Source organism: Lissotriton vulgaris, chromosome 11 (genome assembly GCF_964263255.1).
Source record: "Lissotriton vulgaris chromosome 11, aLisVul1.2, whole genome shotgun sequence".
NCBI classification, from domain to species: Eukaryota; Metazoa; Chordata; class Amphibia; order Caudata; family Salamandridae; genus Lissotriton; species Lissotriton vulgaris.
This window is the reverse complement of record NC_141699.1, coordinates 1,001,490,926-1,001,517,052: the sequence shown is the minus strand read 5'-3', so window position 1 is coordinate 1,001,517,052 and position 26,127 is coordinate 1,001,490,926. Positions and strand designations below refer to the sequence as shown.

Below are 26,127 nucleotides of genomic sequence, written 5' to 3'. Positions count from 1 at the left end.
AAAGTCCCTCGCCTTCGGCTCGGGCCTTTAACGATTCAGCGGGCCTTTAATAGCCGGTATAGTCCGCTACGGCGGGCTATAAGGCTATATTAGAACATTGGATTGTTGGAGACTCCATTAAAGACAATGAAGCGGCTCAAGGCCAATAATGGCCGGTACAGACCATCTGCTCCAACATTGTAATGCTTGTCTTTTTCTTTCTCCCTGTTTATTTTGGATGATTGTTCTATCTTCAGTGGGTGGAATGTTCTAATAGCATTATTACCCTTCTGTCTCATGCTATACTGGTTGTTAAAAGGCTGCCATTCTCTTTATAGGCTCAGGAATTTTTCTCAATACTTTTGACAGCCATTATAACCCTCAGCTACAGGCTATAATGCTTTCTGTTTCTTGCCATTATACACCTGGTGGTTCTAATCATTTCTTTCTTTTAATCAACAGAAGGTGAGCCTGGTCTGCTTTTATCATTTAGCTGACTTCTCAAATGGGACAGTCCATGTATTTCATCAGGATGGATATTTGAAAGGAGAGCTTTTTTACTGCTCCAAATATGATAGTGTGCAGGGCAGTGCTTGTTGGATAGGAATGTCCACATTCTAAATTAGCAAACACAATAAGATGATGAACAGAGTGCTGAAACTTTTCAGATATTCACCCCCAGTCACAGATCTGGGTTTAACCCATCATTGTCCTAAGCCACCCCAGTTTGGACCCAGCCATTGCAAATCAGTCTTGACCCTATTTCTCATGGGAACAGTCCAGCCCAAACTGTCAAGCCAGGTCCTCCTTGGACCGGAAATAAAAATCCTGGTACCGGTTTCACGGTTTCACCCCTCATCAGCCAGGCTAGCTTGAATCCAGTGGCTGTGCTCAGCTTGCTAAAAAGTCTTATTTAGATGATCACCCTTCAGGCATGGATGTACGGCTTTACGACGCATACTTTTACAACACGTGCCGTTACAACGCGGTTTTTTCAACGCAAGTCGTTACCACGACTTGCGTTGGAGGGGGTGCGGACTTAGGAATTTTTTAATTTACTATTCCATCACCAGCCTACGTACGGTAGGGAAGGTGTTGGATAGTAAATTAAAAAATTCCTTGTCCTGCAGCGCCCTCCAGCGCAAGTAGTGGGAACGACTTGCGTTGAAAAGACCGCGTTTTAACGGCACGGCGAGGTAACAGCCGCGTCCTAAAGGCTGTTCACCTTCAGGCATATAAATGCACACAACTGGGTAAAAGGTATGGGGGACAGGGTGGCTTTAGTGTGCATGCATGGCCCGCCCCAGTTGAACCTGCCCAGGAGTAAGGACCAGTAGAGAGTCCAACCCTCTTAATATTGTAGTCAGATTGTTGCTCTTACAAATGCCATTGCATTTCGTTTTGTTCTAAGGAGATTAATTCTATGTGGCATCTTACCCAAAGACGAACTTCCAATCTTTGACTTGGAAGCTCTTATCATTTTAGGCATGCGAGTATTTAGTCTACTATAAAGCGGAGTCACCGTCTACCGTATACTCATGGAATTTTAGTATTTCCTCTCCTAAAAAGTTAACAGCACTTATGAACAAATAAAAGGCAATGCCACAAATATTTACTAATTATACCAGTTGGTGGCTCTGAAGAAGAGGAGAATGGAAGATAGCACATGGACACAGTAGCAGCTCTCTATCAATTACATGTAAAACCAGAAGTTTTACTTGCAGCAACTGCCACATTCAGTATTCAAAGATGAGCATTCAAAGCACATCGAATTGTATAATCATTTCATAGCGCTTTATACTGATTCTGCCATTTGTAATCATGATGCCCAATAAATGTAACAATTACCCACTTATATTGTTACTCAATTTACTGACTTCAGAAGATGAGTTTGCCTTGTACACATCAGGCTACCTGCGGATGCTTGCAGTGAACATTAACTTACAGAGCTGTCTAGATTTTTTAAATATGTATTACTGTTATCCTTCTACAAAACAAACATTGCAAACGTAGGCAATACCCATAAGAACCTTAGATCACATATGTACATAGTAAATGTACATGGACCTTTAGACCTTAGGAAGTCCTATTTAAGTCCATTTTAAGCAGAGTAGGAGCAAAACTGTATAAGACTACTCTATTGTACCCAAACTGTGGCCAAAACATGTATAACATAAATTAGGCTCAAATGTATATGCAATCCACAGCAGGGCCAGCTTTAGCGCTGGTGGCGCCCGGTGCAACAATCATTTTTGGCTCCCTCACACCCCATGAACACCTACTCAGATTATCTCACCACCTCTCATCTCTGAAATCATTAGTTATTGCTAAACAAAGTCCCCCTCCTGAGGTCAGCGCCCCCTCCACAGGTCAGCACCCACGGCGGCCGCACCGTTGGCTCTGCCCTTAAGCCGGTACAGATCCACAGTGTCACATTTGTGAATGAATCATATAGCACTGCCAAGTAGTGAAACCAATCCAAACAAACGTTTGTTAGTGTTATTTCCTCACTCAACCCTTTGCACTCTTTTCTCAATTCTACTAGGGGCTCCAATTATAGTGTGCCTTCTGGGGAAGACCGAGACTAATCTCTGTGGGTGGCACAGCCGGCTGTCCACAAAGATGGCAACATTTTCTGGAGCTCCTGGAGGGGATCCACTGATTAGTAAACCATTTTGACTATTCCCCAGAGGGGTGAACAGTGTTGCAGCCCTTAAGGGCAGGTAGTGTGGAGATGATTTTGCCATTCTCTGGCCAAACAACGCGGATTGTAGAATGCATTGATCAGTTGAATTGACTTTTGCGGGCATTTGAGGATGCCATTCCCTTACTGAGTAGGAGAATGGAGTGGGCAAAGAAGGCCTCTGTTGAACACTGGCTGAACAATGACAGTGTTATGTATATTGTACACTGTAATTATCTGCTGTAGGCTGTACAATATATAGCTTTCCCTGGATGGTGAGAAACCAAATTGTATTCAAGGGAGTGTGTGTTGGGAGTGGACCCTCAGAAAGGTAGTTATATATGGACCAGTGAGTGCAAGCCTGTGGCAAATATGGCAGACATCTTGGGTGTGTGGAATCAGTCCAGAGTTACAGTCCAAAGTCTGTTCTGTAGACACTGAAGCACTCTAAATACATCCTCTTTCCTGGCTAGAAACTGTTTTTCTACATTAAGGGGGGTGAAAAAGAAAACCACAGCAGTGAGTAATAGCCATGGCATCGGTTTCGGGACACTAGAAGAAGGAGAAGGGATTAGAGGCAAATTGCATTTGGCAAGAGGAGGCATTGCAAAGTGAGACCCAGAGAGCCATATAGTTATTCATATCCCTCATCGTCGCCAATGGCATCGGGAGCAATTGAATAAATCATATTTCAGAATCAGTTTTTATTTGCTGGAATATACATGTCAAAGTAAAACAATGGGGACAACCACAATATAAAGCACACATATGGTTAAATGAGATGACAATTTGAGCAAGATGTAGAGGAGTAAAAACAGCAAGCGATTTGCATGGGAACCTTAATGCGATTTATAATTAATTGAAGAAAGACGGCTAGAAAACCTTAAGAATGCCCAGCAGAGGAAGGGAAGAAATGGGTAGCGGCAAGCTGTTGAAGAATCCTAATTTGCATCAGGAAAGTTGGGTCAACAGTATGTATGTGTTTGGCTTTGCATCATAGTAAGTGGGTTCACACAATCAACTTATTTATTCTTTGCAAAACCATTTTGTCCATTAACTAAAGAGTGCACATAGCAATAACTGTACAGTCTTGTAAACATACAACTGTGTTGTGCCCACCTTTCCTTGTGAGGATTGCTTTGATTACCATAAAGATCATTTGAAATGGTTATGTTTTTTAAGCAGATTTGTCTCTGCCTCAGGTTACCTTGGGTGGTGTCCTCTTCCTCAGCTAGGACTATTATTTATGTAACAGGACATTCACCCATTAACTCTACTGCGCGACGCAGAATGTCTTGTCTGGTATATAGCCTTATTTAAAATACATCCAACATACAGCTGGAGATAGCTCTCTTTATGGTCCTGGAGCATCAACTGTATGTGTTATCATCACCAGTATCTTCTTAGCGGTGATAATGCCAACAAGGAGGCATGATTAATTCATATGGAAATGATGTTACGCCATTGCAAATGATCTTTAATGGTTGGCCCTGAGCAAAAAGGAGAAAGTTAAAGACCACATACCTCAAGTCCAGAGTTTGTGGAAGAAACGCTGGGGGAGCTGGTGGAAGAGATGCTGGCACGTGTGACCTGCACTGGAGCGGAAGCAGGAGGATCACGGACAGGTGGAATTTCCTTATGGAATGTATGTACGGCACTAGTTTCTCCATCACCTGGCAACCTTATCGCATCAAATCCTCCCTAAACATTAGGGGGAGTTGTACTTACTAACAGGTTAAGGTGGATAAATTGTGAGCATCAACAAATAGTTCTACTTTGTTGAATCCTACAATGTTCACAAATACAACATGAAACATAAAACCAAAGGAAAGACCTAGTTACCAAGTCAGCACATAAAGGCCAAAGGGCTAGTCATTGTATGCAGACTACAAATAAGCAGTCCCAACATCCTACCAGATTATTCAGGTCAATTGCTGTGAGCCCCTGCTTAGATTTAGAATTCCTAAATACACAGAATACAAGACTGCGAGATGGATACCATATTTCTCTTGGGTGAGTTGGTAAATGAAAAATGTACACATCTTACACGAGAAGTATCTTTAGAACTTGCCCGGGCTTGGGAGGTGTTAACAGATGCGTTGAAGGCGGGGGAAGAAGATGAAGGGGAAGGAGAGTAGGGTTAGTTGCTGCATGCTACGAATGGGTGGCGACTTAGAACCGTGAGTGCCATTCAGCTTTGGAGCACCTTGTATGTGCGGGACTGACACGTGCCCCCTGTGGCTTTCTGGCTATAAAGTCAAAGACTGTGTGCCCCAGGGATGGGTGTTGATTGCCTCCCATTACATTTGACTGGGCCATTGACCTGGCAGAGTGAACGGGGGCTTGACACCAGGGGGGGAGGGGGGTATTGTGTTGGTTAGCCGGGTTGACCGTTTCAGTTGCATTGATGGCACAAATGCTGGCTTCCTGCACTGGATGGGCGAACGTTGTTCATCACATACTAGCCACTGTTATGGGATTTCTGAGCTTCATACCCTGTAATAGATACAGATAAACTGGGTGGCATGAACCCAATTGGTCTATACTGTTTCGGGCTCCAATACTTATGTAAGATGCGGTGTGACGTATGCTAATAAAATTCTGTTTGCAAAAATAAAATGTGTTTTCATTTCTCATGCTGACAACACATTTAACAAAAAGAGTCACTGATGCTCTGTATTTGCATACTGTTCTTGAAGAACCCCAGAGGAAGCCTTAACAACAGTCAAGGCTCTGCCTGCCTGTATCATTGCTTATGAGATTTCCATTGTTTGTGCAACTAGATTTGTACTGCCACCTCTCATGACATTGGGTTACAATAGAGTACATTAAGATTCAGTTAGGAGCAAGTGCTTGAATGGTGGCATTGGGCAACAGTGCATTAAAATGTGTCAGTTTATTGCTGCATTTGCTCACTCCATGCAGACTTTGTTATATCAATTGACTTCTATTGCAGAGTGGTCTATAAAAATGATACATTTTGGTGGTAAGCCAGATAATTTGGAAGAGACAGCTGACTGTTTCAATCACTGCATGACGCAGTTGAATGAATGGATGCAGGCCAACTGTCTAAAGTTAAACGGGGAAAAGACAGAAGTTATGCTGTTAGGACCCAACCCTTCCTTCTGGTCGCTGAGATGGTTGCCTGACAGTCTGGGCAACTGCCCAATTCCAGGCTCTAAATGGTAAGAACTTTGACGATAAGCTTACATTTAATGCTCAGATCAATAAGCTAACTTCTACCTTTTGGATTATCATAAAAATGATTAGGAAAATTCGTCCTTTCATCCCTCGCGAGGCATTGAAGACACTAGTCACAGCTCTTGCTTTGTCCAGACTGGACTATGGCAATGCTCTCTATGTAGGGTTGCAATCACAACTGCTACTGAAACTGCAGAGATTGCAGAATGCAGCAGCTAGATTGATACTGGACATCCCCAGACACAAGCCGGTCGCCCATAGATTGGAAGTTCTACATTCGCTTCCAGTGGCCAAAAGGATTATTTTTAAATCTCAATGCCTGGCCTTTAAAGCATTAAAAGACATCGACCCGCAGTTTTTGAAGACGCATTTGAAATGGTATACACCAGGTAGGAGCCTAAGATCTGCTCACTCTAAACTGCTACAAACACCCAAGTTCAAGCAGGTCCGTTGGGGAGGAAGAAGTTTCCTAGTGGGAACAATTAAAATCTGCAACCTCCTCCCGATCCCTATCAAGAGCAGTACGTCGCTTATGTCATTTAGAAGAGCTTTGAAGACCTGGGTCTTCACAAATAGACATGGCGCATAACTGGCACTATAACGATAGTGTCATACTGTCCTTAGCGCCAAGACCCCCCCCCAGGCATTCGTGCGCTGTATAAATTATAAAATCAAATCAAACTTAAGAGTCCCTGACTTTGGAGACTGAACCCTCGTTGATTTATATCATCTTTTGAACTTATAATAGTTTTGCCTTGACTTCATGTCGTTTTCTTGCTTATTTGACTTCCCCTTATGTTAATTACTTACATTGATTAGCTATGCATCTTGACTATTATTATTTTGCCTATATAGCACCTTGAATTATTTTAAGAAACCTTTATGGTTTTTGATTTTACTACTGACTCCCCCAAAAATATTTACTTGAAAAGTTATATATTTCACCTTTGCGTTTGGGTGGCATTTAGGGTCACATTGCCTCATATATACTAGTGGTTTAAAAGCGCCCCAGATTCTGCTAAGGCGCTTTATCTTGGTTAGATAGCATCAACAAGATCACTATTTCCTGCTACTCCCTCCTCCTTTGGGTAAGCTGCTCTTTTGCAACTCGGTTGTAGTGGCACACTTTTCCCTCGTTTACTTCCTGCTCGGTTCTTGTAACTGCTCATTTCACTATGACTGACACCCACGCCTCCTCACTAGATTTTCTTGCCCTTTTTGAGACCTTTGGAGCAGAGTAAGGTAGAACTGAAGGGTGTCTCACGCCCACCTAGACACAGGACAGTACAGGCCTTTTTTGCCACCTGTGTTGCCTTCTGAAAAGCAGTATATTGCAGAACGAAAGTATGTTTTATATGGTATTTGTAAGGAAACCAGGCTTTAATTGTGCAGAATGTGAGGCCTATACAAGTATGGCTACACAATTACCCCCTCACTGGGAACCAAGCACCCCATTGTAGCGCTTGACTCTCTCAGGGCAGCAAACAGCGCAGTACAAGACCTACTCAGGTGAAGTGGTGTGGGCACGTAATCTCCATTCATTGGCACACAGTAACACTCAATGAACAATTGCCCAATCTGTGCCTTTTCATTTGAAAAGAAAAAGTACATTGATTACACACACACTACTTAAGACTACTTAGTAATTTACAAGTATACACAATGCTAGTGGAAGTCACTTTAATGCCATTACATTTGACCTCTAAAGGGTCATGACCCCAAAAATCACAGTACCCCTCTCCCATACAATATAGCACTTAATCAAAGCGAGGGGGGTCAATGTATGTCAAGAAGGTCTATTGGCGTTATTTAAATTACCACACTTAAAGACCAGAATCTCATGTTATAATGCATCACTGACTTCAGCAACTATAATCCATCTGGCAATCATTACCATTAATAAGGGATTGTACCCATCTGAAATTATTATAATAAATCTTTGCAACCTTTCATGAAAAATCATTACTGTGAGCAATAACAGCCCATTTAAATAAAAGCATTGACTACAGCATTGTAAAAACATGTTATATGTGTCTTTCCTAATCCAAGTTAGGCCGCAAGACCTGTAACCATAGAACCAACCAATAGAGGTTGCTGCATTTCCAGGCTGTAGGACAAAGAATACAGCCTTCAATGTTCTTAAATGTGCTCTGAAAAATCAGGAGAGGGATCATAATTTCTTGCACCCACAACTTTAGGGTCACTAGTTAACTTCCTTGGTGGGGTGCTGCTGCACTCCTGTAGCCCTTAAAACTCTTAGAATGTTGGTGATGCCCCATCTATCCTGAAGCCACCACATGTAGTAAAACTCTTGGGCTTTTTTAGCCCTGAAAGACATTATGGGGCACACCCATGAGGTGGCGTGCTTAAGTAATTATCGGCTCCGGTTGCAGCTTTGCTTTGATGCGCAGGGCTCCTGCCCTGTGTCTTTTTTTGTTATTTTGAATTTTTTTTTATCCTAGACGTTTTTGCCTAGTCCCACCCGGGCAACCGGGCTTGCTTCTTTTCTTGGTTCTTGGGGCAGTGTTGGACTGGGTCCTTTTTGCATGGTTATTTCCAAAACGTTGCCTTCCTCTTGCCTTTTTTCTGACCTGTTTGTGTTAGCTTTTGGACTCTAGGCACTGTACCACTGCTAACAGTGTTAACGTGCATGTGCTCGATCCTTTAAACTTGGTATGATTGGCTTACACCTGCTTGGCAAATTCAATTTACATGTAAGTCCCTTGTACAGTGGTGTCCCATATATTTAGGGCATGCAAATTAAATGCTACTAGTGGGCCTGCAGCGCTGCTTGTGCCAAACACAGAAGTAGCCTTTCAAACCTGTCTCAGGCCTGCCACCGCAGGGACTGCCTGCGCAGTTTACTACCACATTGACTTGGCATTTAAAGTTACTTGCCAAGCCTGAAAGTCCCCCTTTTCTACATGTAGGTCACCCCTAAGGTAGGCCTTAGGTAGCCCTATGGGCAGGATGCTGTGTAGGTAAAAGGTAGGACATGGGACTTAATTGTGTGGCATGTCTAGTAGTGATAAACACCCTATTTCGTTTGTACTACAGTGAATGCAGCTCCTCTCATAGGTTAGCATTGGGAATTCCCTTATATGTCTGTTAGTGGTAATTTCTGATCTGAAAGAACTAGCTTTGCCATTTTTGGTATGTTTTCAATAGTGGTGATAAATTTTGCTTATTGGTGTAGTTGGATTTTTTCACTACTATTGTAGAAATGCCACTTTTAGAAAGTGGGTATTTCTATGTACTTATGACTGTGTGCTTCGCAGCCCGACTCCAATTCAGGTTTAGGGCAGAGTGACAGCTAGGCTTTGTACATACTCTCCAGACAGCCATCACACAGGGAGGATGGGTGCAACAGGGTTACATGCGCATACTGAATGGTCTTTCTTCCTGGGCTTGGAGGGAGGGTGGCGGGTGAACTTACATTTGTCTAGGCTGTGTCCTGCCTTCACACAAAGGGCTCGCTTACCCACTATTGTACGTCTGGAGCGAGAGCTGGGTTTAAAGGGGGTGTTGTGCACTTTTAAGTATCTTTAGAAGTTACCTCAACATCAAAGGCTTTTTGAATACAAGTACAGGAGCTCTGACCCCATGATTTTAGACACTGTGTGGACTTGTAACCAGGCAGTACTGGCTCTACAGACTGCACATTGCCAGAAGGAACTAGTGTGCTACTTCTTGGATTACTTGCTTTGTTGTGCTGACCTACTGCCTGTTGGGCTAATAGAGGGACTGCCCTCTGCTACCAGTCACCCTTTGTGCTGGCCTGCCTGCTCCTCTTCATACCCCCAGTACCTTCAGGGACTGGTGGGCTGCCCCCTCCCTTCTCAAGTGGGATATCTGAAGGATTCCAGGACAGAGCTGCTTTTTGTCAGAGAGCAGCGAGTGGTTTTAAGCTCCATACTTCTGGTCAGTGTGGGCTGAGCTCTGTTATTGCTCTCTTGCTTGCCTACCATCACTAATTTGTGTGGTGCACTTCGTGTTTAGGCGGTGCGGCCCGAACCCTTAGAGGAAGAGTTGCCCAGGACTGGCGTGTTCTCTTGGAAACCCTGCGCCGCACTAGTAGTGCAAACAAGAGTTGGAGAGCAAGCAAGAGGAGGAACCAGTCAGCATGGATCCCAGCAAAAGGAAGCCGCACCCGCCTGCCCTTCAGAAGTGTTGGACCCCGCAGATGCCCACACAGCTGGGAAAGTTGCCCGGCTTCTTTTTCCCTGAGAGGTACTGTCGGGACTGAGTTGGAGGCCCTGTTGTCCTACGCCGCTCCGGAGGCGGCACAGCCCCCTTTTCATTGAAGTAGATGAAGCAGGGGTTGTGCACTTCTCATTCAGCATGGGCAGCTCCACTCGTTTCTGGTTTCTATTCAGCAGTCTGGAAGGCCCTGGGGGGTCCAGGACACGTTGCTACTGAGACTTTTCATGTTCTTTTATAAGCTCCTCCAGTGTTGCAATAAGCACTGAAACAGGATGAACCACCTCCTGAAGCAGAAATAGAATGTGAGGAACTGCCTCCAAAGAGTCTGAAGGGGAGAAATAATGTAATTTCCGAATATCTATTAAAGTATTATAATGGGGGAAAAAACTATCAATTCTTAAAAAGGAAAACAATTTTCGTTTTACCCATCCTCTCCCTCTAGCTCCTTCACTTCTACTCCTCCCATTACCTGTGCACACTACAGAGACTGCTGTAGGTAACTAACAACTCGACTGAGAAAAAATACTTTTTCAAGCTGTGGTAACAAAATGATACACGGTTGTAAAAGTTAATGCCTCCCACTTACGTCTTGTTCACAAGATACTCCCACCCTTGTGGACTGCACTGATTGGCGAGGAGTGGTCTACGTTGATTACTTCTAGACTATTAACCTTTGTCTCACTGCTGAGAGCACAGAGCTGGGAATCATCCCTTTTGCTTCCCTCCTGCTTTCTACACTGGATCCTATCACCGTGGATCTACACGGGCTCACTGTTGGACCATGCTCTGCTCAGTGCGCGCAGTAGAGGACAAGTCAGCCCAGGATATCTTTCAAGTCGGTTCCACTCATTAGCCAGGTAGCTCTATCCACCTATCTTCTGGAATCGAACAGGCGAGATCCGTCCATCCTCTGGAAATGAACAGGCGAGATCCGTCCATCCTCTGGAAATGAACAGGCGAGATCCGTCCATCCTCTGGAAATGAACAGGCGAGATCCGTCCATCCTCTGGAAATGAACAGGCGAGATCTGTCCATCCTCTGGAAATGAACAGGCGACATCTGCCCATCCTTTGGAAACAAACAGGCGACATCCGTTCATCTTCTGAACATGAACAGGCGACATCTGCCCATCCTTTGGAAACGAACAGGCGACATCCGTCCATCCTCTGGAAATGAACAGGTGACATCCGTCCATCTTCTGAACATGAACAGGCAACATCTGCCCATCCTCGGAAATCGAACAGGTGACATCCGTCCATCTTCTGAACATGAACAGGCGACATCCATCCATCTTCTGAACATGAACAGGCGACATCTGCCCATCTTCTGAAAACGAACATGTGACATTCACCTATCCTCTGAAAATGAACAGGCGACATCTGTCCATCCTCTGAAAATGAACAGGTGACATCTGTCCATCCTCTGAAAATGAACAGGCGACATCTGTCCATCCTCTGAAAATGAACAGGCGACATCTGCCCATCCTTTGGAAACAAACAGGCGACATCCGTCCATCTTCTGAACATGAACAGGCGACATCTGCCCATCCTTTGGAAACGAACAGGCGACATCCGTCCATCCTCTGGAAATGAACAGGTGACATCCGTCCATCTTCTGAACATGAACAGGCAACATCTGCCCATCCTCGGAAATCGAACAGGTGACATCCGTCCATCTTCTGAACATGAACAGGCGACATCCATCCATCTTCTGAACATGAACAGGCGACATCTGCCCATCTTCTGAAAACGAACATGTGACATTCACCTATCCTCTGAAAATGAACAGGCGACATCTGTCCATCCTCTGAAAATGAACAGGTGACATCTGTCCATCCTCTGAAAATGAACAGGCGACATCTGTCCATCCTCTGAAAATGAACAGGCGACATCTGTCCATCCTCTGAAAATGAACAGGCGACATCTGTCCATCCTCTGAAAATGAACAGGCGACATCTGTCCATCATCTGAAATGAACAGGTGACATCTGCCCAATGAGCTAGCACTACTACTAAGGATTTAAAGTGATGGAATTCTATCCCTCAGCACCTGTGGTTTTAAAGTAATGCCTGTTTTTTCCAAAAAGAAGGGAAGAGCCGCCTGTCACTTACTAGTGGTACTAATCAAACACTTCATTTTTTTTCATAATAGGCAGTGGTACTTCAGTTATACCCATGAACAGTAACACCATTACACGGTTGAACCCTACTCTCAATTGTATTATTTCTGTGTTAATTTGGTAATACTGCTTTTCGAGGAAGTGTTCTAAAGGTCCAAGGGCCAGGTAAGCACTACATAACATAAATAAAATAGGGCCAGGTAAGCACTACATAACATAAATAAAATAGGGCCAGGTAAGCACTACATAACATAAATAAAATGAATTAAGGTGCAATAATTCTTGAAAAATACCACATTCAAATTAGAACCTTAAAAACGGGCCAACATCAGAAGATGAATCCCTACTCCTTTTATATGGCGTATCTCCTCCCAAGGTAGGGGAGAGAAGTTGGCCTAACGACTAGGGTGGTCACCCTTGAATCTGTGGAACTGGGTTCAAGTCTCGGCAATGACGCTGAACATCCTGTGATTCTGGGCAAATCACTTAATTTCCCCGCGCCTAACAAAAATGAATGTGTCTTCATGTAACGCAACTGGTGCTATGTAAAGCGCTCTGATACCTGATATCTCGGATCAAGTTCCCGCTATATAAACTCGGGAAAAAAAATAGAGGAAATAAAGCACTAGCTTACACTTCTGAGGATATGGTCCCACTGAAGATGCTACCTTTAAGTTTCTGTAAATAGAGTACATGAGAAGATCTAGGGCCCAGCTTCCTAGGAGTGTAAATAAACCCTCCTTCCACACCCCCATGGCCCTGATGCAGCACAGTCCCACACTTCACCCATACTAAAGGCCTTTAATGTTTTCAGAAACGAAGGAGACCCTCGCCACAGTTTGATTGGATGGCGAGGGGAGGTGGAGTTCATGACTGGCCGTTAATGCACTGCCAGGTCCAAGATGGACAGTTTCTTCAGCAAAAGCAGGAGCGGCTCATACCAGGGAAAAGAGGCAAGGTGGGCGGAGGTGGGTCCGGTGGGGTGTATGGGGATGACGGAGGGAAAAAAAGAACGTACCTGCCACCATCCAGCATCACATTCTTCTGCTCCTTTCCACTGCAGGCAGGCACAGGCTCCCAGACTGCCCTGCGGCCAATCCTGAAGCTGCTCTCATGCATGAGAGCAGCTTCAGGATTGGCCGGAGTGCTGTGAATTTGCACTCCCAGACAGGCTGGGACCCTATGTCTGCTCTCTCCAACCCGGCCACGCAGTTCGGGTTGGAGAGAGCTTCAGTGCGCATGACGGTTTGGCCGCCCTGGGATGGCTGCCCAAAACGTCATGCGCACTGATAACAGTGCCCACCGCTCCCCCTCCAGCACGGTTAACCTTCTGGCACCAACAGGTTTTAAACCAGTTTTTTTATGGTTTATTTTTCCCATTTTTGAGGGCGCTGCTGGGGGGGTAGGGGCGCGAGGGTCCTCCGCCATAGCAGAGGAGCCGCTGCTGAGTAAAGGTAAGGTGAGTTTGATGCACAGATTACAGCCAGCTCTGCCATGTACCTCAGAAGTTTACAACATTTACCCTTTGCTAAGGATTCAAAATATCCCAATTTCCCTTCAGCCTCGTAGTTTTTTCTCTGCTTAGTAAAACCAAATAACCAAGTAAGTCAAACATGGCCCCCGAGCTCAATTATGCTGCTTGCATAATTGCAACATAATTCATTGTTGGAAATTATACTCAGAATTTTTGCGTTAAGTTTTCATTTTGCAGGCCTGTTCTATGGAATATGGCATTGTTGAGGGGAGGGGTACACTAACAGGCCTGAGGCTCGGGCTTAAAACTCAGGATCAGGGCTTTTAACAACCGGTATAACCCTCAGCAGGGGCTACAAGGCTATATAACGAAGAAATCAGGTCACACGGCTGCAGGTACACATTATACGTTTGAGAAACAAATTTACTACAAAGAAGACCACGGCTAAAGTTTCTCGTTTAACATCTTGTACAATATGATCTTTTTCGATTGGTGTTTCTGTATGCCTGTAAGAAGAAATTCCAAAGAAATAGGACTTAAGTGCTGAAAAGCTGAAAATGCTCTTATAGGATTTATTGAATCATAAAGTGAATTCGAGTTACTTCCGCCATAAGCAAGTCTGTGTACTCTCCTCACGAATGAATAAACTCTTAATATCATCCTTGATAGCCCTCTACTGGTCAATGTAAAGAACGCACACTAACAATGCATGATAGGATTTATTTTGCATTACTTTTACATTTCTATCTAACTGACCACAGTGGTGTAACAATAGCCCCCACGGTGCGAATGAGGGGGGGGGGGGGGGGCTCCCTCTCCAGGGGTGGGGGTCCTCCGGCACTGTGCAGAGGTGGGGCTGAGAGCTCCTGACTAAGTCCGAAGCGTTGATGCCCTTCCGGGGCACAAGTCCTATAAAAAGAAGTGGGGGGACGCGGACGTCACGACAGCAAGTGACGTCACCAAAGGTGGCTTGCACTCAGTTGCAGTTTATAGTTATCGAGCTCCCAGTAAAATAAGTGGGGGGACGCCGTCCACCCGCGTGTAACCCCCACTCGAGCCCTGTGCCCTTCCAATACACTTTTCAGCCCCCCCCCCCCCCCCCCGCAATTTTCGTCACGCCACCTACTCACCAGTGAATGAATGCACGTCAACATAACTCTACTGGCCTGTAGACGATATAAAGACGTTGTACATTGCACAAAACACACTCCTTTACAAAAGCCATGCCAATTACAAACCTCGACTTGGAACAAATGCCAGAAAAGCCCAAATCACTGCCCTAGCCTAAGGCTCAGAGACCAACTTTGCTTCTGCCCATCTTGACAAATTTGCCAGCCAATGCTGAACTGCTCCGTGCCCGCCCATTACGTTTAACCAGAAATGCTAAAGGTCATGGCGTGGGTGCATTTTGAAGCTCTGGCTGTCTTCTAAATGCATCGGCCCTGAAACGTTTCATGTGGCTAGAGAATAGCATTCATTGAACGCAACAATGACTCCCACTTGCTCTTCGAATAGTTATACGCAAAAGTGCAATAGTGCTGACGGTTTCCCACTTCCATCCACTGGAAGAGGTGGGGAGGGAGAGGGCACAAAAAGCCAACAATGACGTGTAAACGCCAACTATTAGCAGGACCACTGGAATTATGTGACGGGGTGGGTCAAAATATGGGACAGCATTTACTAAATTACGCAGCAAAAGAAGGCAAAAAAGCAATGTAATGTGGCATATTTTGCCACAGTATTACTGCTTCATTTTGTCTTTTTTTTACACACAGTCACACTGTCTGAGCAAAGGTTCCACCTCATCAGTAACAGTTTAACACTGACATTCAGCAATAGACAATTGAAAAGTGACCAGTCGACTTTGGCAAAGGGCCTTCCAATTGCACTGAAACACTTGTTTCTGCACTTTAAAAAAAAAACTTTGATCCATTCGAGCTACAAACGTTTACTTTTAATACAAAAATCTGCAAATTATGCACCTGAAGATGGATTATGTGGCAAATCCATAATTATGCGGGAAATGATGTGGCCATAGAATCGCATAATTACAGTGGCTCCGACTACTAGGTATAGCACCATAGAGAGGCAAGAATGAGATGTGCAAAATGATTGGCTACGTCTTCACTTTCACTTTGCGTCGCTCCTCGCTGTTGGATGCAGGAGCCGGGCATCAATCTCTGCTCGTGGATCACATGGTTGGTTGGGCCTGATGAGGGACCGGGGTTTCACCGCATGTATTTATTTATGTGATTTTATATAGTGCAGTCATTACCCAGAGGTGTCGGAGCGCTTTACAATAAAGCGAAGAATGTTACATGAGAAATTAAGAGTAATAAGGTAGCAGTGGACAGTACGTACAGCTACTGCGGTTTCGCATGGAGAGAGTTACATATTTGCAAATTACATATTAATTACAGGTTACATATTTAGAAAAGTTAGAGCGATTCAGGATACACAGATATTTCATATTTAAAAAGATAAATACAAGTTAACTTAAGTTACCGAGTTATAGCTCTCGAGAGTGTTATCTAACAGTCAGGGTCATGCCATTAAATGCAAGGGCGTGTGCCTGGTGGGGAGCCTGGCGAGGAGGGCAATTGTGAAAAATGCCACAGGTTCAAATTCTGCAGGTCTCTTTCGCCGTTCAGAGCTGGGCCTTGTGGACTAATGCGTCCACTGTAGGGACCCGTGATTGACCTCATGGTCACAGGTTCAAATCCCAGCAGGTCCACTCAGCCGTTCATCCTTCGGAGGGCGATAAAATGAGTACCATTGAGTTGGGTAACAAAAAACATCTGTTATTCAGCACCAACAAGCCTAAGGGTGATTGTGCGTTTTACAAATGCGCCTGCTCGTATTCGAGAATGCCGACTTTGACGCTCATGACGAGCTGAGCTCGTCATGGCCCGTGGAACGCTAAGGTGCGGGGAGAATTCCCCCACTGTGCTGAGCGTTCCACGGGAGGCAATACACCTGTGACGAGCTGAGCTAGTCATGACCATGGGGGCGCTGTGCGAGCCCCCCTCCCCCCCAGCACAGCGGGATAAACCCCAGCAGCGAAGGGGTTAAGCTGTGCTTTGCTTTTCAACTTCTGACGAGTGACACCAGTAATGTCAGAGGTTAAACATAGGTTTTCCTTATTCAAAAATGAAATGCACCATAAGTGAAAATGGAAACACCGTAGATCAAGTGGACGGCGCTATCTAGTGGCATTAGGGTGTTAGTGCGTCGTCATTTTTTTAATTTCAAAGTATTTTATCAATTTTATAAGCAGATACATTAGCATTTATGTTACAGGGTTAGCCAAACGTAGTTTGTAGAGCAGTGATTACAGGTACTTTGAAATATATGTTTAGCTAAACCCCTCTGGCTTGACTTGCTGGAAAATTAGGAAAAGGAAGATAGAAAGAAAAAAAAAAAGAAAACAGAAAAGAAGGGGTGAAAAGAGGATACAAGAGAGGTTCTGTAGCAGTGAGCCTATTTGGACTTCTAGTCATGCGACACAGCTGTCACCCCTAAGGAAGGCAGCTGTCATTGCAAATCTATAATGAATTGTTTGTCGCACGGTCTCTGGACCTTCAAAAAGTGTTCAATCGTGCCCGAGTAACCTTTATCAACACTATAACCGAACCCACAGGAATTCTGTGGCAGGGTTGGACCAAATTATGTGGCCGGGTTAACTATGTTATGGGTAAGAAAAAGCAACTTATGAGGCGTAATGTTGCACATTTTGTGATAGTATTACTTTACTATTTTGTCTTTTTGACACTTATTAACAATGTATGGGCAAAGGTTTCTCCTAATCAATATCAGTTCAACCCCCAAATACAGTAAAAAGCAAATGACTGGTCAACTTTTGCAAAGGGCCTTTCCATTGCCCGTCAACATGTGTTGCCATGTTTTTATTAACTTTTGACGCGTTTGAGCTAGAAACATTGTTGGTTAAAATTTGCACATTATGCAGTAGATGATGAGTTATGTGGCAAATCTATACTTATGCGGCTGCAGAAACGCATAATTTCAGTGGCCCTGACTTTACCCTTCTTCGACTTTTTTTATTTTTCCTTGTAGCCAGCCTTACCTTCTGCACAGGCTCAATGCTCAGATCCATGTAACGGCCAATTTCTGACACCTTGTGAGAGGACCTTGCAGTTGGAAACATTTTGAGTGGCGTCCAATTTGACCTCTAAACGCAAAGAAGAAAATTGATTTTTAATACTTAGAAAATTCTTTTTTATTCAAAAGATACATTTAAAATAGTTTCAAAATGTGTTACAGACATTCACTAAAACCTTGCGTTATGTGGCACTTTTATCTAAAGTGCTTCAGATACAATATTTCTGTTACAATTATTAAGTAATGGTAACTGGACTTATCTGATCAATTTATGAAAGATGAATGGATGACCTTACTTTTTACTCCTTGTACTTGCACTCTCCAGACTTTGGACGGCAGTGAGCGGAAAAGTAAAGAGGCATATGTCCCTTGACGACTGTATGACTTCTGGGAGATGCTCACACTCCTACCCCGGTTTCAGAGAATGTACTAATGAAACAGGGAAAACTCGGAGGGTGGTTACAAGGAGTTGCAAATAAGGTCACCAAGTAAGATGCCTCCACTCAATTTATACTGGCTCACAACAATGGGTGGTTAGGTTCAAGTGTGGAATCTTAGTCCTGAGACCGACCCATAGGGGCGAATCAACAGGCCGAAACATGTTGACAGATAGCAGATAAATAGGATAATGGGGCATTAATATCCGGATTCATCACTGGTTTTTATTTTAATCCTAATCCTGCCTAGTGGGCCCAATAATAAAGAGAAACCAGGGACGTCCCTGAGGTAGCTTTAATGAGATTTTCTGCACAGTGGATCCCCATAAACGTAAGTATTGTCTTTCCCCTTAACACCTTGCTCCATCTCAGGTGTTGATCTGAGCAGGGATGTTGAAGCATGCCCAATAATGAAGCATGCCACTACAAGTGGGTGAGGGTATTTTAATAAAACCTTGAGTTTTTTACCTGAGAGGGAGGCAAACCATCCAACCCATTTCTTACTACCTCCTTTTCTCTTTTTGTGTGCGAATTCAAGGGTATTCAAGAGGGGGGACGGAAAAGGAGATGTACCTCTCACCCCTCTTCTTGTGTATATTAATATTAAGACAGATGCATGGACAGATATACTAGCTCCTTCTCTTATGGCACAAGTTATGCTTTGAAGTCGAGAATATCAAATACTTTCAACATGTGCAGCATTCATCTTTTAGAAATCCTACGTGCACTCCTAGCAAACACTGCCAAAGGTAATAATTCTGCCATGTATTTTGAGTCCTGAGTAAAACATTAAAGAAAGTCTTTCTGCAGTGGAAATACAAAACAGAAAATAATTGCTTCTGAATGCAAAGTATCTATGCGATAAATAATGCAATGTGTGATGATTCAGTGTACTTGCAAAATGTAAAATAATCCCTCCTGCATACGAGTGCAAGCCCTCTATAGGAGGCAGAATGATGGATCGAACAGCCAATAGAAAATGATGAGAGAAATACTCAGGCTGGAGCCAACACCCACTCTATGTATATTGTAATAACGTGGTAACAGTAGGTCAGGCAGACAGCTGTGCTGTCATGCAAGACAGTCCGGCTAAACTGTTCCCATTGGAGCATGATCAGGGCTGATTTGCATATGGCTGGGTGCAAACTGTGGTGGCACGGTGTGCAAAATAAAGATGGGCTGGGATGTGGCCCGAGTAATTACAGTGGCTGAAATTAATTCAAGCATTCCATCCAACACTTTTCCTGCATACTTTAGTGTGACGCCCTAAGTGGGACAGGTATGCCCAAACGTGAGTCTCGTGCTCACTGTCATTGGAATCAAGCTGTACCCGGCTGATGAGCCCATAACTAGGGTGAAAATGGTCCAGAGTTGCTTATATTCTATTTCAGCGAGGACCTGGTGTGGTAGGTCAGGATGAACTGTTTCCATTGGAGCAGGGCGAAGACTGATATGCATATGGCTGAGTCCAAACTGAAGTTGCATGGTGTGCGAAATAAGAATGGACTGGAATGCGGACCGGTCCGTCACATTTTTTGCACTCTTTAACACCAGACCTAAACAAGAAATTCCAGACCTTATTGTTGTGTGCAACAATAACATACAGTTGCCTAGGGCATTACCAACAGACAGTGTCAGATTGTGCCTGCACTCAGCTAATGTGCCCCTCTTACTAGGAGGCCCCATAGCCTGTGTGTAAAGTAACTGTACACATTCACCTACAACCATAGTTGTAATTCACATCTTTCCAGCCCCTAGCTCCATTCACTTTATCATGAAAGTATAAATGAGACATATGGTGAATATATCTACAAAATCAAAACGTTATTAGGCTTCTTCAGATTGTTAGGTGCGAGTAGCAGCCTCAGTAAGCTTTGCCAAAGACAAAAGGTCTGGCTTTTTATTAGGTGAGGTGTTTTGTAATAGTTGTGTGACTTGGGGTGTGTTGTCACCTGCTTTCCAAGAAATAAAAGCCACGTAATTCATAATGAGAAACCATCCTGGGCTACAGCAATGTGGAAGCTGAGTGTAAGGCCCTTTTCAGTAATGGCAGAGTTAAGTTGTAGATTTAAAGAATTCGAATAATCTGGATCACGAGAGAGTATGCTTCTGTGAAAATTGAAGTTCATGAGGAAGAATATTGAACGTGATACTTCTAATACAGTGAGCTAAATACTAAAGGCTCCCTGCATATTTATACTTCAAATGAAGAAATTATGAAGACATCTCCACCACAGCATTATTATCTGAGGTGGGTTGATAAACCACGGACAGGTCTTCCAAATATTACTCAATCCATCCCCATGAGAAAAATATTGGAGATTGGAACGCGTAAATATATATTTGTGTTCTTATTAGAATGGTTTGCCCTGAAGAAGGTGGAGAGAATATATAAAACCACCAAAACGCTGCGTCAACAATTTTGAGCTATAGTTTGGATAAAATATGACATTGAACATTTGAGATTTTTTACTATTGGTTTTTAACTATTTGTGTATTTTTAGTAGTGTGCTACAGAATTATTAGAAAAAGTGACAACTTGAAAAGTAGGGGTTGTGTTTTGAAAGTAAGATATTTATCAGGGATTTTTTATATATGTAAGATTTCTATTCTCTCCAACTCAACAACACAATTCAGTATTATATATACTATGTTATAATTTTCTATATGAACAAATGTGTAAAATAAATCTGACCTTTTTACATAATACAGGGGTCGGTGTTTAGTGACAATATTTTCACGTTAACTGGTGATAAAGGTTTTACCTTTTTATTAGAAGTCATATGGTATGGAAGATATGGGTCAGTGAGTGCGTTCCAAGGAAAGGGAGTCTTTTTAGTGAATTTGCTTTAAAGAAGACTGCAAAAACATGAATCAGACGATAAAGCTTGGATTTTAACTGGTGTACCGAAAGACACACCCGGCAAATATTGCTTGGTCGATTCTTTTAACATAGGGCCAGTATTTTAACTTGAATCTTTAATAAAGTTTGTGTGTGCTCATGTCTTTCCTTTGTGATAAGAAAGCTGCAAATTTAAAAAGATAATATATTAACAGCAAAGTAAAACATATGAAGGTACAACGGTGGTTAAAGTATAGCCCTGTGACTTTTTAACATGCTAAGACATTCAAACAGCCATTAATTCCTAAATTTAAAAAACACCCATAAACCAGCAACTAAAATGTGATTCTGTCAGCAAAGTAAAAACTTAAAAGTGCACATATTTGCTGCAGTCTAACAAAATGACTACTCCCCACCATCATTAAAAGCAATTGGGAACTCAAATGGGACAATGTAACCATTCATGAAAAGCCATGACCACAACGGGCAGCCCATGCAAGCAATGACAAACCATGAAAAATATCTTACAACCTAAGATTGAACAGGGCTGATCCAAAAGCCTCTTTGTCTTTACACTTCTTAATGTACTTCTTTGTAGAATTAATGCTATGAGGTTCTCACTATAAAGCAAACTGGAGGCATATCTAAAAATGAACTTTGCTACTCTTCAACTTTTTAAAAGAATCTTTTATCATTTTTTAATAAGGTGTTAAAACACTTCAAAATGTATTGTTTCTATGCTAATCACTATATTCAAGTGATTTCTGTTCTTTCATCAGAGTGAGTACCAGTTAGTGAGATTTCAGGACTTTATTGCACATAACAGCATTTAACGTTTGTATTCTCCTGGACACCTCCCATTTCTTCTGTTCTGTGGGACACACTATCACTTTTAGGCTTTGACAGATGGTAAGCATAACTAACCTCCAAGGATCTACTTAGAAGGATGGAGAACCATCAATAATCTTACACTAAATGAAAACAAAACATTTCAGAATTTGGTTCCCACATTTTGCAAAATAAATAAACTACTTATCACCCACCTTCTAGAGCCACTGTGCCCCTCAAAAGCCAGCAAACTGCTTTGCATACACATGGATGCTGAACCTGCCACAAATACACAGGAGGGCACTTTGGCCAGCTACACTCTTTTAACAAGTGAAACTACAGCATCATATCTTACCTTAAATTCCTACTGTGGAACAGTTGCATATGTGCTTGGCCATAGAACACCCCTAGGAGGGTCACATGAAACTAACCCTATTAGCGCCAGCTTAGTCAAAAAGCAGTCCAATCAAACATCATAGTTTGAGGGTTTTTTGTCACAGTTCATTGCCGGGTGATATTCATGATACTCCATCCAAGGTTTAAACATATACATGGTCAGGTGCCCAGTTACTTGCCACTTCACCTCGTGGCACTCTAAGAATTTGTCAATATCTGCATATTTGCCAATTAGGAGATCCGCTCACCTTTTCACCATCTGTACCACCAAGCTTCTCGTCAAACTCGTTCTCTTCCTCCGCCTCCTCCTCCTCCTCTCGTGCCAGGAGTGCCCGCATGTCCGGAGTTTCAAAGGTTTGCACCACTAGCCCCATCTTGCGGGTGAACTTGCTTTTCATGAGGCAGGAGAGAATGGTGATCTGGTTAGGTACAACCTTGTCAAGGATGGTTCCTTAGAAGAGGGTGCTGGCTCAGTGTTTATAGAGTAAGCAAAGTATGACTTCTCAAATGAGTGAAATTAAACTTTTCCTTTACCGGGCTCTGCAGTGAGATTAAAATTTGAGAACCAACCTACAATCAGCCACCCCTGATATGAAAGGATCTTCCAGAATTTCCCTGCATTTACTCAAGCACTGTTATCAAAGAAGCAACAATGCAGTGTGGAGCAAGTCACTGTGATCCAGTCTGTAGAGAACAAGAGCTTTTCTTTAAAGCCTTCAGACTCAAGGTTTCAGGTCGGTGTGATCTGGGAATTGGCTAGAGAGAAACTCAGGGTTCGTAAGCCCAGATCCATTGTATGTCATCACAAAACCTCCAGACCACCCCCATTTCAGCCATAAAATCAAGAGATTCAAGAGGTTGGAAATTGTAGAAGACTGGTCAATGGCATCTAGGAAACACTAGACTGCTAACCACCATGGGAGTGTGAACTCACTACATCAGGGATTACCATCTGTGTCATCAGTATGAGAATTAATACTTAACCTTGTGGTATACGTGTCTCCTTGCCGGACAACATTGTGTGGCTGTATTGGCTCTCTGCTTTCGTTCAGTTCAAACTCTTGACCTTGTGTACTGACACCTTTTTTGTTTTTCTCCCTCTTGGTTCACTCCTCAGGTTAATCCTCACCCTTTCACTTCAAAGCGCTCTACTTTGTCGTGTTTGTATGGTGTTTGTCCTTGTATGGTGGAGTCTTCTGCTACTTGGCATCGTGAGAATCTGGACAGGTAGCCTGGTTGAGGACTGGTCTGAATTCCTCCAACGCTGCCTTAAATCAGGATAAGCTCACCCGGACAGTGGGTAACTTCTCTCTGCACCAGCTTTTATTTGGAATTCTTGGGCCCTGACCGTTCATGTAAAATTTTAGTCACTTAGGACTCCTTCCATCTGCGGCCCGAGGGTCACTCCTCGCACCAGGCCATTAACCAATGATGGTCCATGGCAGGTACTTTTTTTTTATATAAATATTTTTATTTGAGCAGTTCCAGATTAAACATACATAGATAGCATAGATCAAAGGTAAGATTCTCATTATATACAGATATAGCAGCTTGAATATGCAATAGAACCCCCAGATGGATTTTTAAGATTCCCTAACAATTTGCATGCACAGTCATGAAAAAATAATGTTCATTTCAATTCTAATAAAAAGTAGAATTCCAGCTATTCATTAGAGAAACATCCTGATAAAGTGCAGAGATTTAGATCAAATATTTCATTAGAGTGCTGATGTTTCAAAAAATAGAGTTATAATAGAACAGCAAGCATACATACGTCATTATAAAATGCAAAGATTTCTAATCATTCTTACAGTGCGGCGTGGACGGATCCTAGTACATAGAGTTGTATTCCTAGATTAAGCGCACATCTTTATAATGTGCTAAGAACTCGATACAGAAACACAAAGCGCTGCCATGCATTACAGGATAAAGGGCCAAAAAAAACAGTTTATAATCATGCTCTTGGGATTCCTAAAAGAACAGCGCTGTGTTGGAGGATTATAAGTCCCATAATGATCCAAAGCTACACTGGACCTTACTAGGCCACATGGTATTAATTTATAATTTAATCCGAATACTGCTAAAAGGGATTGAATCGCTTTAGACCCCCAACTCTTTTGGCATATGCTTTCTCAAACTTCTTTGTGCTGATCATTTTGCTAAGGCATTCTTGATAACTTGGAACCCTAGAGATTCACAACCTATGCAAAATGAACGAGTGAGCAACAGTGAAAACTATTGGCAAGAACCTCTGCCCTGATTTAGACATGTTCTGAGATTGTCCTTTTTGTAAAAAAAAAAAAAATATACCAAAAGCTGGATCTACCTGAATTGTTTCCCTGATAGCCTCATGCCAGGTATTTCTGATAACAAAACAGTCCAGAAAGCACTCCTGTGTCTTCTTTCCCTTCCTCAGGCTCCTCTTCCTTCTCTAGTGAGGTACTTGTTTCTCAATACCTTCAGAGAGGACTGGGGTGGGATGAGATTCCCAGCAGATCTACACCCAAAGCTGGACATTGATGTATTTTCCCAGAAGAAAACTGGGGCCCCAAAGCAACTTAAGATGGGACCAAGCACTCCTAGCCATAGTGTTTATTTGAAATTGTAAGTTAAGTCTATAAAACAATATGATTTTGTATTGTCAACAAAAACTAGTTTACAGTCCAAGATAATAAAGGTCCATGATAGATCATTTGGATTTTCAGGAGAAATTAACAAGCACTTTCAGAGGTTTGAGTTTTGAATGATGAAGTCATCCACCTTTGAACAGTCTCCACGGAGAGGATAGTGATGGCCACGGGAAAAGAGATCTTGACTTCTACCTGTGCATCATCAGCATATTGATGATAAAGGGTCTCAGAATTGCTAAGGAGAATTCCATGTGGTTCCATATATAGATAGATGAGTAAAGCAGACAGTAAGGAGTCGCGAGAAACCCCTTGTTGCTGACGGACTCCGCTAAATAAACAGTGACAGATTGAATCGATTGAGATCGATTGACAGGTTTGAAATAAACCAGGTTAGTTGTCATTATGGTCAAAGAGAAGCAAGGATTATGGTTGGTTTGTTTGGAACAGGCTGCATGCACTTTCCGGGAGTCTGGCTTTGTGGCTGAGACCAAGCTACTAGGGTTTAACGAAGGCTACTTTCATTGAAAAAATTGTAAATTGTAAATTGATACTTGTATAGCGCACTACTCACCCGCATGGGTCTCAAGGCGCTTGTATGAATACCACTGTGGAACCCATCCTGGCTTTCCCTGTGAGGCGTCCACTCCTGGGCACCCCCAAGGTGGAGGCCAGGCATCCTTAGCGTTGTGGGGGCCGTTGTGGAGATTAAGCAAGCTATTGCCCAGAGTTGCAGAGTGGGACTCCATGATTGGAATAGGCACCGAGGCGAGAATTATCAGGTCCGTGGAATTTTGAGCCCAAGACCCGCCGAGGTGGGGAATTGAACCCTGTTCCCGGGCTAGACCTCTGCATCAGGGTCTGCCGCTCTAACCATTGAACCACACTTCTCCACCATTGAAACCGGTTAGCTCTGTGGACTAGACAGTGGGGCTTTGTTCAACAGGGCCTTCTCTAACCCTAAGAGTCAAAAGATTTGACTCAAGCTTTGCTACTGCATTAAAGTAATTACACAAACCAAGCTCGTGTGGCCATACCCCATCGAGGTAAGTTGGCCTTGTACGGCTTTGGAAAGCGCTGCACTATAAAAAAATAACACTATCTCTTGTTTCAGGACATCTTGGTTTATCTTTTAGGGGACACAGATGAAGAAATCAGACACTAAAAAGGTACACTTTGGCATACAGGGACTAAATAAACTGACCACACAAATTATCATA

The 26,127-nt window shown here is 43.2% G+C and overlaps 1 protein-coding gene across 2 annotated transcripts in view; it reads right to left on the bottom strand.

Moving 5' to 3' along the window:
- TMEM44 (transmembrane protein 44) overlaps positions 1–26,127 on the bottom strand; it is a 151,486-nt gene that overhangs the window by 25,991 nt on the left and 99,368 nt on the right. Inside the window, exons 7-9 of one of the 2 annotated variants that reach the window (XM_086944288.1) lie at positions 22,529–22,699; positions 17,743–17,847; positions 4,187–4,363 (exon numbers count right to left, since the gene is read on the bottom strand). In XM_086944288.1, the coding sequence (XP_086800414.1) occupies positions 4,187–4,363; positions 17,743–17,847; positions 22,529–22,699 (453 nt within the window). The remainder of the gene's footprint in view (positions 1–4,186; positions 4,364–17,742; positions 17,848–22,528; positions 22,700–26,127) is intronic. The other variant, XM_086944289.1, reaches the window with a different exon arrangement.